The 13,467-nt window shown below is 49.3% G+C and overlaps 1 protein-coding gene across 2 annotated transcripts; it reads left to right on the top strand.

The window, feature by feature from the left end:
- LOC123143428 (uncharacterized) lies at window positions 1-12,905 on the top strand. 2 transcript variants are annotated; one of them, XM_044562358.1, is made up of 3 exons: window positions 1-1,282; window positions 1,883-1,978; window positions 12,576-12,905. In XM_044562358.1, exons 1-2 carry the CDS (start codon window positions 70-72, stop codon window positions 1,933-1,935), a joined length of 1,266 nt encoding a protein of 421 aa, XP_044418293.1. In that variant the 5' UTR covers window positions 1-69; the 3' UTR covers window positions 1,936-1,978; window positions 12,576-12,905. The 2 variants fall into 2 exon arrangements, with proteins under 2 accessions (XP_044418293.1, XP_044418294.1); XM_044562359.1 differs by having other exon boundaries at window positions 2-1,255.
- Window positions 12,906-13,467: the final 562 nt, after the last annotated feature.

Below are 13,467 nucleotides of genomic sequence, written 5' to 3'. Positions count from 1 at the left end.
TCAATCTCAGTGGCAGCCGTGACTCTGCTCACCTCACATCGTGGGTTGCCGCTTCCAGACACTTCCCACATGAGCTGTGAGGAGATGAGCCGCCGCCCGCTCCCGCCGGCGGCCGCCCCGCCGCTGGAGGACGACAACCTCCTCTCCGAGATCCTCCTCCGCCTCTCGCCAGATCCGTCCTCCCTCCCTCGCGCCTCCCTCATCTCCAAGCGCTGGCTCGGAATCGTCTCCGACCCCGGCTTCTCCCGCCGCTTCCGCCTCCACCACCGCCACAACCCACCTCTCCTCGGGTTCTTCTACCACGTCTCGGACTTCGAACCTGCAATGGATCCCCCCAATCGTGTCCCGGATTCCCACCTCTCTTCGTGCCTCGAGACCCTCGACGACGACCGCATCTGGTACTTGATGCCCTTGGGATCCCGCCATGGCCTCCTACTCACCTTCTGCGAATTGTGGAACAAGCTCCTGGTGTGGGACACCTTCAACGTCGAGCAGCACCACCTAGCTGTTCCCCCGGGGTTCGATTTGGAGAAGGCCTGGGCCAGCGGGGCGGTGTTTCGCGCCGCCGGAGACAACCAATACTTCCAGGTGGTCTTGGTAAGCACAGAGACAGCTGACCAACAACATACACGGGCAATCGCCCGTGTTTACTCATCGGAGACTGGCGGATGGGGTGATATTGTCTCGACACCGCTTCCACCCAAGGCTTCTAGTTCTACTATGGGCGAGGGCGAATTTCCCACCAAGATTACAATGTTCTTAACTATCAGTGTGCTAGTTGGGCATTCCATTTACTGGTTGCTCATTGACAGATCGGCAGAAATTAACACATTGGATGGCATCCTTGAGTTTGATTTGGAGAGGCAGATTCTAGCTGTGATACCGGTGCCATTGGATATTGCCAATAATAGTCTAGCCCAATTCCAGGTTATGCGGGCAGAGGGCGGTGGCCTTGGTATTCTCTCTCTGTCAAAATTCAGCGCCCAATTATGGAAGATGGAGACCGATTCTGATGGTGTTGCTTCATGGATGCTGCAAAGAACTATCAATCTAGATAAACTACTTTCCACGAATTCAGATATTGAGAGAGGGCCGCCCCCAATAATACTAGGGTTTGCTGAGTACAATAATGTGGTATTCCTATGGACACATATTGGCGTCTTCACGATCCAGCTTGAGTCCCTGACGTTCAAGAAAGTTTCCAAAACCCTCATGGGTCGCTATTTTCCATTCGAAAGTGGCTATGCTGCAGGAGGTAGTAGCATATGCCTTTACATTGCTGGTATAACAAAACCAAGATATTACTTATAATTGGTTGGTTGAATACCACTCAAATCCTTTCGTGTTAAGCTAGCAATTTTAAGTGGCTCTATTTAAATTGTTTCTTGCTACTTGATGATCTTGTCAACATATAGCAATTTTCTTCTAGCGTCCTCTTTTCGGATGTTTGCGTGGTGGCATTTCCTGTGATGGTTATGATTTAGGAAAACATCTTTTAGTGGGTTTATTAGTATGGGTGTATTTTATTTTAACAGATATGGCATGGAGCGAGCTTAAGCGTAATTTTAGGTAACTTCTTCCTTCGGTTCAGCTAATAGTTTGAGTGTGCGGGATTCTTTATTTCTATGACGGTACCGAGTATATACTGTTTTGAGAATATTTGTCTTCATTTGATGGTAGATGGGGTTTTGTTTATATACTCGTCATGATGAATCAAACCCGAGCTGTTTTCCTCTTAACTCCATATGTGAGTTTGTCAAAATATCTCATCGATGCGCCCTTGTATCTACTTTATCTGATATGAATAGTAGTATCAGTGCATAGCTGGAGTGCAGATGTTTCTGGAAATGAGGCACCTAATGGCTAGAATACCCCCTTGTAGGCAAGCGTATTGGTGGTGGACATGATGGAGCTGAACTTTTACATAATACATAAGATGATTCATCAGATGGATATGCTATTGTGATGTATTAACTGAGTAAGTAACCTTATCTTTAAGTAGTAGCAGAATGATTTATTTTTCCTTTACCTTGCTTCGTCTATATTTTCTATTTACTTTTTAGTGGTTGCAACATTGCATTTGGTATCTCTATGGCTAGGGATCTGTGAAGTCTGAGTGTGATTTGTCATTTGTATGTTGTCCCCTCTACACAAGTACTTCCTCCATCTGGAAATAAGTGTCGCTCAAACGGATGTATCTAGACGTTGACGTCTAGATACATCCGTTTGAAGGACGGTTATTTCCGGACAGAGGGAGTAATTGATACCCAACAATACATTAGCATTTGGCTCGAACTTCGTTTATTAACTTGGGCCTATATAAATTGCCATCTCACATTGCTGCTCATTTGGAATTGTTGTAATACCTAGTGCTCGCTTGCAATTATTGTTCAATATTAGCCTTGTAGGTGGTTTGCTTAAATATTTTATGAACATGCCTTTCTTTGTCACTCTAACTCATATATGTAATTTCCCTCTAGAAGTTTCTTTTAAATATTAATATTTTCTAGAGTAATGGACCGTTGCATGACCGAAGAGTCCACATACATCAAGGTTTTATCCAATACCATTAAAGCGCCACACTCTGGCAGCCGTGTGGGGGCGGCACTCCAAGTGCCAAAAACATCAAAGTGTCAGTTCAAAAAGACCCGCCGATTGCCAGCAATCGACGGTAGTTTCGGGGACTACACCTAGTGGGTGCACTCATCGTGCCCCCACAGGAGGACGTACAAAAAAAACCGTTGGCACTCGCGCCCCAGAGCACAAATGCTAAATTCTAAGACTCCCGCCGACTGCAACCAGTCTTTGACATCGCCCTCCAGCGCGCGCACGAGTAGTTGGGCCAGGCCCAGTTCGCTGCTCTGCTAAGTTGCGCCTGGTACACGCCTTTGCGCCGCCAGATCCAGCCAGGCAGGTTGTTGCCTTTTCTTTTCTAATTATCCAGAGATTCGAATGTTCCTAGAATATTCATTTCAAATCCAAATTTGATGATTCAAATTCCTGCATGCCCCTAATTTCATGATCTATCCAATGGTGTACCATGTACACTTTTCCATGTAGCATTTTCTGCACAACCATTATTTTGGCCATATCCTCATATATAAAGTCTACTTTGAACATCTCCAGAATATCCATCCTAGCTCCGAATAAGCTGATTCAAATTCCTAGGTGTTTCATAAATCAATATCTATTTATCTAGTCATAGTGAACATTTCTCATGTGCCTAGTTTCTGTCTGACCCATTAAATAGGCCATTTCTTCCTTTATGTCGACCTTGCAAATCCCTAGGAAAATCATTTGAACTCCAAATCCATTGAAACCAATTTCTAAATGTTTCTAAAATCGTGCCTTATTTAATGAGTACCTTCACTCATTTTTACAAAAGGCATTTTGTGAACTTCTTGGATGTTCATTATTCCATTGATTCCACCTATATGAAATGTTCAAAAATATCAGTAGCTCTAAAATTAGTAGGGTTACTCTGGTTATTTTATAGCCAGAGAGGTACTAGAAAAGTGAAATTCCTATTTTTAGAGCACTTTTATTTTCTGCCTTGTTGTGTTTATTATTGTGATTGCTCTCGACGTTAGTTGACGAAGTAGATGGAGTATTTGGAGAAAGACCAGAAGCATTTGAAGACTTTGCTGAGCCAGGCAAGCAACCTTTTGACCATGTTGATTCACCCAAGTTTTGCTCATGATGTAGTTTATTTTCGTGCATCAAAACTTATGATTATGCGCTTCTAGTAGTTGATCCTATTTGCATGACATAGGTGACACCCTAGATGCCGTTATTACCTTGACCTTGATAACCCGGGAAACACAAATGGGCATAACTAAATGCTATGGTAGTTGCTTAGCCATGCAAAATGGGTAGCAAGCTTATAGGTTGGACAAGCAAAAAAAAAACCATTACAAAAGTTCTGTGAAAACCCGGTCGGGTAACGAAGGTTCCCGAGGGAGGAAGTAAACCAATGTTTTCGGAAAGGATTAGATGCTAAGATGTGTTGTCGGCCCAACACCTAGCGGAACCACACTACCTCTTATATGGGAAAGAGGCATTATTGAGTACCTTGTTTGATACTACAAGAGGGCCCACATTTCTAGTGACGAGTGCGGTTGTAGCCAATCTCGGCACGCGGTCACTATTCGATCGGTGGCTATGCTTGATTTATATCGGCAGCGGACACATCGTTGGTACCCTCGTGTGTGGGTGAGATGATGGGTCTGGGACTTGTAGCTCCTTATACAAAAATGTTATGATGAGGACGTTGCACGGGGAACGAGTACCAGTGTGTGGTCTCTCTAATAGTGTCGTCTGAGGAAAGGTATTGATCGGAGGCTTGTCTCAGGTGCAAGTCAGTTGTGTGGTGAGAAGTCGTGGTTGACACGAAAGCTCTCCGGTTCTTGTGGGTAAAGTGTGCTACCTCTGCAGAGTGTAAATCTATTCGAATAGCCGTTGGCCTCGCTTAAGGGCAGTTGGAATGACCCCGCTTAGACTATGTCCATAAAAACCTGATGATGATAAGGACGGTGATGATATGGGAAAGATGCTTTTTTTAGAGGAAAGGCATACGCCCGACTTTATAAATAAAGCCATAAGGCAGGTAGCAACAGCATCACCGAAACGTATCAAACACACCCAAGCCCCAACGCTGGGCAAGACAACGCGAATAAAGTCATGGTACATGGCTCCCACGCCAGTACACGGCACGCAGGCCGGAATAGAAGGAACCAACTAAGCTAAAGACTCAGGCCCAAAAGAATCCCTCAAGCATCGTGCTCTTGTCTGCATAACTGAGACGCCGTGGTCCGGATTTTGTCGATCAGCATAGATAGCGCCTCTTGGTCGTCGGCCTTAGTCAATGATTTCCACTGCTGCAGGAGAGCACACGATTTAAATAAGCAGTCAGCCGGTTTAGCCGGAAACATGTGCTCGATAGTAAATTTGTTCCTAGTAGTCCACAGAGACCAGCATAAAGCCCCCAAGCCCACCCAAAAGATCCGTCTAGAAACACCGGAAAGGTTGGATGCCAGGCTGCGCAACTCAGCAAAGGAGGCAGGGGCCCAAGACACATGAAGCCAGTCCCGCACACAACTCCAAATAAGCTTAGCCAGGTGACAGTGAAAAAAGATATGATCCGAGTCCTCCACCTCACCACAAAGAGCACAAAACTGGGAACCCGGCCCGTTTCTCTTACGAATCTGATCAGCCGAGGGCAGCCGGCCTCGAAAGGCTTGCCACAAGAAATTTTTTATCTTAGGGGGAATACGGGCCTTCCAAACTTGGGAAAAAACGACTGGTAGGTGTGCCACCAACTAGCTTAGAATAGAGCGACTTAACAGAAAACCGCCCAGAGGCAGAAAGCGGCCAGAGCACCGAGTCCCTGACCGTCGAGAGCGTAGGGAAGAGGGCAGTAAGACGTTGCCAATCTTCAAACTCTACAGGCGACAGAGAACGGCGGAAGGCCAGGTTCCACCCCTGGGAAGCAAGCTTCGCAATAGAAATATTAGGTTCAGAGCAGTAAGAGAAAAGGGTAGGGAAGGTCACCGAGAGAGGTGAATCTCCACACCACCAATCAAGCCAAAACCGAATAGAGGAACCATCCCCAACAACAAACTTAACAAAAGATTGAAAAACAGGTCTAACTTTGACCAGAGACTTCCAAAACTGAGAGCCACCACGCGGCAGAGCGAACATCGGGCTTGAGGATGGGAAATATTTAGCCTTAAGGATCAACAGCCAAAGGGGTTGATCCTCAGCGCTCATAATCTTCCACCACCATTTAATCATCAAGCATTGGTTCATGATGGAAGTATTGAGAATCCCTAACCCCCCAAGGTTTTTGGGCCTGCACATCAATTTCCATTTGACGAAGCGATATTTGCGACGGTTGTCCGCAGCATTCCAGTAAAACGCCCCACGGTGTTTGTCAAAACCAGCATGAATCCCAGCCGACAAGAGAAAGAAGCCCATAAGGAACATGGGGAGGGAGGAGAGACAAGCATTAATTAGGGCCACTTTACCAGCGTTCGTATTATATCTACCCCGCCAGGGAAGGACCCTGTTTCCCACCTTAGTGACTATCGGGGCAAAATCTTTGGCATGTAGCACATCCGGGGAAATAGGCAACCCCAAGTATTTGAACGGATAGGAGCCCTGCTTACAGTTAAGAAGGTGGGCCACTCGCGCGGCTTCCGACTCGTCCACACCAGTCACAACTACTTCGCTCTTGGCAAAGTTAATCTTAAGCCCCGACATAGCCTCGAAGCAAAGTAAAATAAATTTGAGGTGGGCAAGGCAGGCCTCATTCATCTCGACCAGAATAATAGTGTCGTCCGCATATTGGAGATGGGTGAGACCATGGGGAATGAGATTAGAGCAAACCGGAGTAATGTGCCCAGTGGCAGCCGCCCTAGAAAGGAGGCGAGATAAAGCATCTGCAACGAAATTGAATAGGATGGGAGAGGCAGGATCGCCTTGCCTCAGGCCCCTACCATTGGCAAAGAATTTGCTAACCTGACCATTAACATTGATGGCAGTGTGGCCTCCCGAGACCAACTGCATAATCCTATGGACGAGGGGCCCCTCGAACCCTTTGGCCAATAAAACTCTACGCAGAAAATGCCAACTCACCGAGTCATAGGCCTTCTCAAAGTCTAATTTTAGAATCACCGCTTTCGACTTACGAATCTTAAGATCATGAACGATTTCATGCAAACAGAGGACCCCGTCCAGAATGAAACGACCCTTGATGAAAGCCGACTGGAAAGGGCTAATGGTACGGTGGGCAATGGGGGAGAGACGAGTGGCTAACCCTTTAGCCGGAAACTTGGCGAAGTTATTAATAAGGGCGATCGGCCTGAATTGCGAGATCAAATCCGCGCCCTTGACTTTAGGAATAAGGGTAATGACAGCGTAGTTAAGGCGAGAAATGTCCACCGTACCCAACCAGAACCCTTGGATGATCAAACAAATGAGAGGCCGCAACTGCGGCCAGAATTTTTTGAAGAAGGGGATCGAGAAACCATCAGGGCCGGAAGCAGCCTGCGGGTTAGCCGAGCTAATCACCTGCCAAATCTCATCATCAGATAAGGGAACCATCAGGTCCGAATTTTCGTCCGGAGAGATCTTAGACCCCTCACCCCAAAAGTCAGGACAGAGGCCAAGCCCAGGGTCCGGCTTAGAGCCGAGTAGAGTAGAATAGAAACTGACAATGTGATTCATAATGAGGGACTGGTCAGAAACTCTAACACCGTCAATCAACAGAGTGTCAATGAAACACCTGCGGCGCCTGCCATTCGCGATCGCAAAAAAATAGGCCGTCATAGCATCCCCTTTTAAGGTCCAGTTAAGGGCACCTCATTGGCGCCAGTAAATCTCTGACTGTTGGTGGAGCAGCAGCAGAGCATCTTCCAGGGAGTAGCGAGAAGCCCACTGAGAAGGTGAGAGCCCAGATGTGTCAGCAGATAGATCCAAATCCCGGATTTGAGATTCGAGGGACTCCTTGTCTCTACGCAACTCGGCCGCCCTATTCCGGGACCACCCCCTTAAGAATTTACGCAACTCATAAGATAGCTTGTGCCAATCATCCAAGGGGCCAAAGGAGTGGTGAGGAGAGGAGAGAAGATTAGTGATCTTAGAAGCCACCATGTCGCAAAAACCCTCCACAACCAGCCAAGAAGCATCAAACTGGAAACGGGAGGGAGAAACAAGAGAGAGGATGTCCGCATCCAGGATCAGGGGAACATGATCAGAGCCCACCGCAGGCCTAGCCTTAAGCAGCGCGCGAGGAAATAGCGAGTCCCACTGAACAGAAACAAAAACCCTGTCCAGCACCAACCGGACAGGCGAGGATTGATGGTTAGACCAGGTGAACCGCGCCCCCACCCTAGGGAGCTCACGCAGCGCGCAGCTACTGATGAAATCATTAAAAGCATTGGCAAGAGGCCAGGAGAAATTAGGATTATTCTTGTCGGCCGGAGAACGTAACAAATTGAAATCACCCCCAATTAGAAGAGGAATAGAACATGTTTCAATCTTAGTGTTGATCCGCAGGGCCATAAACCACCATAAATTCCCACAAAGTGTTGAGCCGACGATGATGAACCACACAGCTAGCCCAAAAGATGCCATGATCAAAAGTAATGAAATCAAAAATGTCCCGCTTGGACCCAATCAAGATTCCCCCAGAGTGGCCCGAGGCGGGGAGAAGGTGCCAATCAAACCTATCCATCCCAACTATCGCAGAGAGTTCAGAAGGGGAAAAGGATTCCTTGAACGTTTCGACCAGCCCTAAAATGTCAATATGTTCACCACAAACCAAGTCATGAATCTGGTCACGGCGCCCCCTAGCACCGAAACCACGAATATTCCAGAATAGGGCTCTCATTTGAAGGAAAGGTTTTTAATACGGAGACTCGATCTGCACGGAGCCCCACAAGGCTTAGATCGCTTGGGACGCCCCACCTTAGAAAGGACCGGGGGGGCCGACGACTGGCCACAACCATTTGTCGCCTCCAGCCCCCCGGCTTGGCCCTGAGCATCAGCAGGACCAACACCTTTCGCGGCCTCAACGGCCTTAGCAATGACAGAAAGAAGGTGAGATGGGGAGCTCATCCCCGGTATCGCAGCCACCCCAATATCAGACATGATATGCAGCAAATGGTCATCTGACAGAGCTGGTAAAACAAGGCAAACAGGGGAGGCAGGGAGAGATGGTTGGGCAGACGAACATGAAGGAGGGAGGTCCTTGGCCGCGGCACGCCGCTCCGCCCGCACCGCCATCGAGACGCCAGAGTCGCGCACACGCCGGCCCTTCCGCGCCGTGGATGCCGGAGAGTGCAGCACAGGGGAGCACCGAATCGGCGACGCCGGCCCAGGGCCAGACCCCGAGACGGAGCCCAGGTCCTTGTCCAGACGCCGAGCCAAACCCGTCGCTGACGGCTTGGAAGTGGAGGAGGCCCGACTCTTAGCCGAAAATTTCCGGACCGAAGACTTCTTTTTCTTCTTAGATGAGGGCTCGGTGGAGCGCAAGGGGGAAGCTGGAAGGTCCTCGATCCCAGAGAAGGAGGGAGACTGCGGGCGAGTAGGCACATTGGAGCAAACTCCAGAGATGGGGGTCCCCTTACCAGCAACAGCGGCACGAGAAGCCAGGTCCTCCTTCTGAGGGTTAGGGGCAGGGGCATTGTCCTTGAGCAGCTCGCGTTCATCCGAATCCAGCTTATCCCATTCAGACTGTGTGAAACGCGGATCAGTTCCTCCACTTGGGTTCTGCCTCCCAGCCGACCCATCCCCCTGCGTGTCATCCTTGTCCTGGTCCGAAGGCTTGGAAGGAGGAGGCGGGGGTGGAGGGGGAGCACGGGGTTCTGCACCCTCCACCCGAACCCGAAGTCACACACCCTCAGGAGAAGGGAAGACATCCACAGAGCCATGAACACAAACGGGGTCGATGCACCAGACATTGAGATGAACCGGGCCAACCTTGCCCAGGGATTCCGAATCCACCTCCACGGGCTTGCCAATGAGCTTACCAAACGCCATCATGAACTCCACAGATCGAAGCCCCACGGGCACGTTGTCAACTAGCACCCAACACCCAGATCTTGCTAAGCGGGCCCACCGCCTTGGCACCACAAGTAGCTGCTTTGACAGAAACCACAAGCTGGTTGAGGGGGAGGGTAAAACTGGTGCACGAGGAGATCATCCGTAGACAGTCCTTAGAGGGAAAAACCACTGCAAATTCATACTCTGAAAGCTGGCGCACCTGCCAATCCCAGCCACCATCGTCCCAAATTTTCAATCCATCCAAGAGGGTCTGCGGAGAGATCAGCTGACCACGCAGCGTGACGATGGCCACGTTAGAAAGGGACGGCGCAACCATCACCACAGGAACAACAGCATCCAGAGCGAAGAAAGAACATCCGGGAATACCCAAGCCAAACTGGATGAAAGAGGGAATCTTGGTACGGTTACGGCAGTCGACAGTGAGATGGCCGTCCGAGCGGCAGATGAGGCAGAAGGGTGGATTAGTGCATCTAGACGAGAGGGCGGACGCGGAGCAGTGGCCACAACCAACTGCCCCGGGCCCATAGACGAGAGGGGGGGGGAAAGACACGAGGGACGACAGAGCCGGGGGCCCGGGCGGCCTATCTCGAGACGATCCAGGCGCCGCCAGGCCCACGAGCTCACCAAGGCCCATATCGACCAAAGAACAGACCGGATCTAGGGTTTGGCCACCGCTCGCCCCCGCACACACCGGCGAGGCCGCCGCCGCCGCACCAGCCCAGGCCGGCGAGGAGGGCGGCGAATAGGACAAGCGACCGGAGAAGCACCAACACCCAAATCCAACAGGCCAACGGACGGGGAGGAACCGAGGAGACCACACTCAGGAGAGGGTGCCGGGCCCCGTCCCGCACGGCGCCGACGCCGGCCAACGCACCACCACCTAGACGACCCAGAGGGAAGCGACACCGGCCGGCCCCTGCCACCCGGAGAAAATTTCCGGACGCGGCCCGGCGCCAGCACGGGCGGCACCAGCGAGACCGCACCCGACGAGGCATCCTCCGCCGAGTCAGAATCCGACTCCACCGAGTCGCCCAGCGCCCAGAAACGCGATCCGGGGAAGGACGCCGCCGAAGAGGAGCAGGGAGAGCCATCCCGACTCGCAGAAGACGGGGGGGGGGGGGGCGGCGGGAGGGAAGGGAGGGGAGTGGGGGAGGGGGGAGCCATGGGCCACGGCGAGGGCAGGGGGGGAGGAGGGGAGCGGCGCGCGAGGGGACGAAGGAGGAGAAGGGAGAGGAGCCATCCGGCTTTGGCAAGTATATCACCTGAGATGGATGGATTCGATCCAAACACTCAAGAAGAGGATTAATTAACTAGCCAGTCATTCGCCATGGCACATGCCAGGAACAACACGCAGTTTCTGTGCTTGGCCGTAGCTCTTCTAGTCATGCCTATGGGAAAGATGCTGATGATGATAATGAGGGATAATAGGTACCCAGACTTGATGATGAGATGATTTAGTGTTGAACTTAACCTGTTTATGTTGATATCTGTAACCTGAGGCTCCGTGGTTCTTCGGACCTCGAGGCCTTGTTGATTTCCAAAAGTAGGACATGTGCATTAAAAACCAGCTTTCCGCAAATTTTTGAACTTAGTATAGAAGCCTTTCCTTTGTACTGAGCCTTGCATGAATATTCTGCTATTACGTTCCTTGGGTTGCCTGCGAGTACATTCAAACGTACTCACCTGGCTTGTCCCTGGCTATCAACTTGGCCAGGTATGGAAGATACAGGTTATGAAGATGTGTTCTTCGATGACGTCGATGCGAACTAGGCCGCTTCCCCAGTCAGCTTGCCTGTTGGTTATGGCTCGCTACGTGGGTTAAAGTTATCGTCGCTGTTTCCGCTGCACCGTTGTGAAGTAGTTGCTGCACCGTTAGGGCTCCTCAACTGATGAGGATGAAGTCAAAGCTGCTATCATCTCGAGAATGTTCGGTAACAGATTATCTGCCGTGGCCAACCCCCACTTGTTTGATCTTTCTGAGCTTGCGCAACAGGTTGATGGTCTTTGGCTACCTCTCGGACCCCTTCTCTGGATAGGAGGTTGATAATGTGGTCAAGCAAATTACCCTGGCCTTGACAGCTTTAACGGGTTGTTCATCAAGAGATGCTGTACAATCATCAAAGATGATCTTTACAGCCTTTGTGATGACCGTTATGAATCTGCCATCCTTCATACCAAGCCAAAAGATACTCCACTTAGAGCTTTAGGAATTTACCAACCCCTATCACCTCCAAATGGATATGAAATCTGCTATTCTTGACTCTTTATTAGTTAAACATACGTACTGTAATCTGCTATACACGGCAGTCATCGTTGGAGTGAATCATGATTGAATAAGGAGCAGTTACATCCAAATAAATCTTCCCTTTTGAGGGAAGGCAATAAAACCTGCTATGTGTGGAGCACTTGCATAGTCAAATTTAGCCTTGATCAATTGAGAGCTGAAGGAAGTAGTGATTATTAATTAATAGGATGGTAGACAATGATGGCGGCGAAACACCAGCATGCAACGGCACATTGGCTGGAGGGATCCCTTGACTATGTAGCTCGTATATTTCGATTTTCTACTGACTATCTTTCTTGAGGCTTTTCTTCTGCATGAATTTAATTTTTTTGATTTAGTACTGACTATCTAGCTCATATATTTATGAAAAGTATACCTATTAGGTTCAAACTGATTGCACCTGTTTTATGCATTTACCTCTGATCGAGGTATTTGAACAACTGGTCTTTTAGCTTCTGATGTAGCCAAAGACTTAGTTAGAATATGTTAACAATAGAAACTGAAGGCTTTCGATAAAAAAAATGGAGAAGTTGAAGGTGTGCCACTTGAAATGAACTGTTCCATTGGTTTTGTCCAATAGCTTAGATGATTCGACTTTGGAGCTTTCGGCCTAGTTTCCACGATGTTGAAGCTAATGTTCAGTGTTTGAATCATACAAATATTGTGAAATATAAGGAACAGTACAACCTTGTTGTGACTAATAATGTTGATTGTTGCTCCGCAGATATTATCAAGAGGTCCAGAGATGGGCTTGGGTTGGGCGTAGGTTCTTCAGTTTCGTGTGGCTGAGAATGAGGTGCAGAAATGGCTTGTTGGGGTGTTCCTGTGGTGTGCTCCCTCTTCGTATTACCACAACGGAGAACTGTGCGGTGGACTTGTAGGAATTTAACTGCGTAATTTGCTAATCCGCATCTATTATGTCATGTTGAACTTTTATGTGGCCCTTGCTAATGAATGTTGAATGTTGAACTGCAACTGCAACTGCCTGCCTGGTACTACTTTCCTTCTCTTTTGCCTTGGGATGCCGTGACTGAAAGATGCCTGGTTTCTGGCTCTGCTCTCGTTTCTTTTTCTTTGGGATGTGGTGATTGAAAGAAGCGTCTTTGCTCCAGTTCATGTTGCCACGACACCAGTTGCCTCTGCTGTGGGGTCCGCAGGCCGTGATCACCGACGCCTGCTGCTCGTGGCCCTGGAGCCCGACCATGTGCCCACCTGCATCTAGTTGTTGTACAGTTAAAGAATCTGTTTCTGTGTTGCAAGTTGTTGTACTACGGGGGTGTCGCTTATCGACTGTCGACTGAGAAATGCACGTCCTCCTGAAGCTCCTTGAACTGCTCCGACCGAGTCAAGCCCACGTTGGTTGAGAACCTCTGTGTGTGCCGGCAGGCCTGCCAACAGAGCCGGTGGCGAAGAAGTCCAGGTCAAAGTGTAGGTCTGCCCGCGACGTACACAAAATCTAATCTGATTCCATTTTCGTAACAAAAAATAAAAAGCCCTCCTCTGCTTTTAGTTCTTGTGCGCCTCTGACGACATGGCACGAGATGTTTCGTTCTTTTTTTTTTGTGCGAAATGAGATGTTCCGTTCATAATAGGAAGGTTTCATTCCTGGTAGCATC

The sequence above is a fragment of the Triticum aestivum genome, chromosome 6D (genome assembly GCF_018294505.1).
Source record: "Triticum aestivum cultivar Chinese Spring chromosome 6D, IWGSC CS RefSeq v2.1, whole genome shotgun sequence".
NCBI classification, from domain to species: domain Eukaryota; kingdom Viridiplantae; phylum Streptophyta; class Magnoliopsida; order Poales; family Poaceae; genus Triticum; species Triticum aestivum.
Note: the sequence above shows the minus strand (reverse complement) of the source record. Positions and strands in the feature narration are given on the sequence as shown.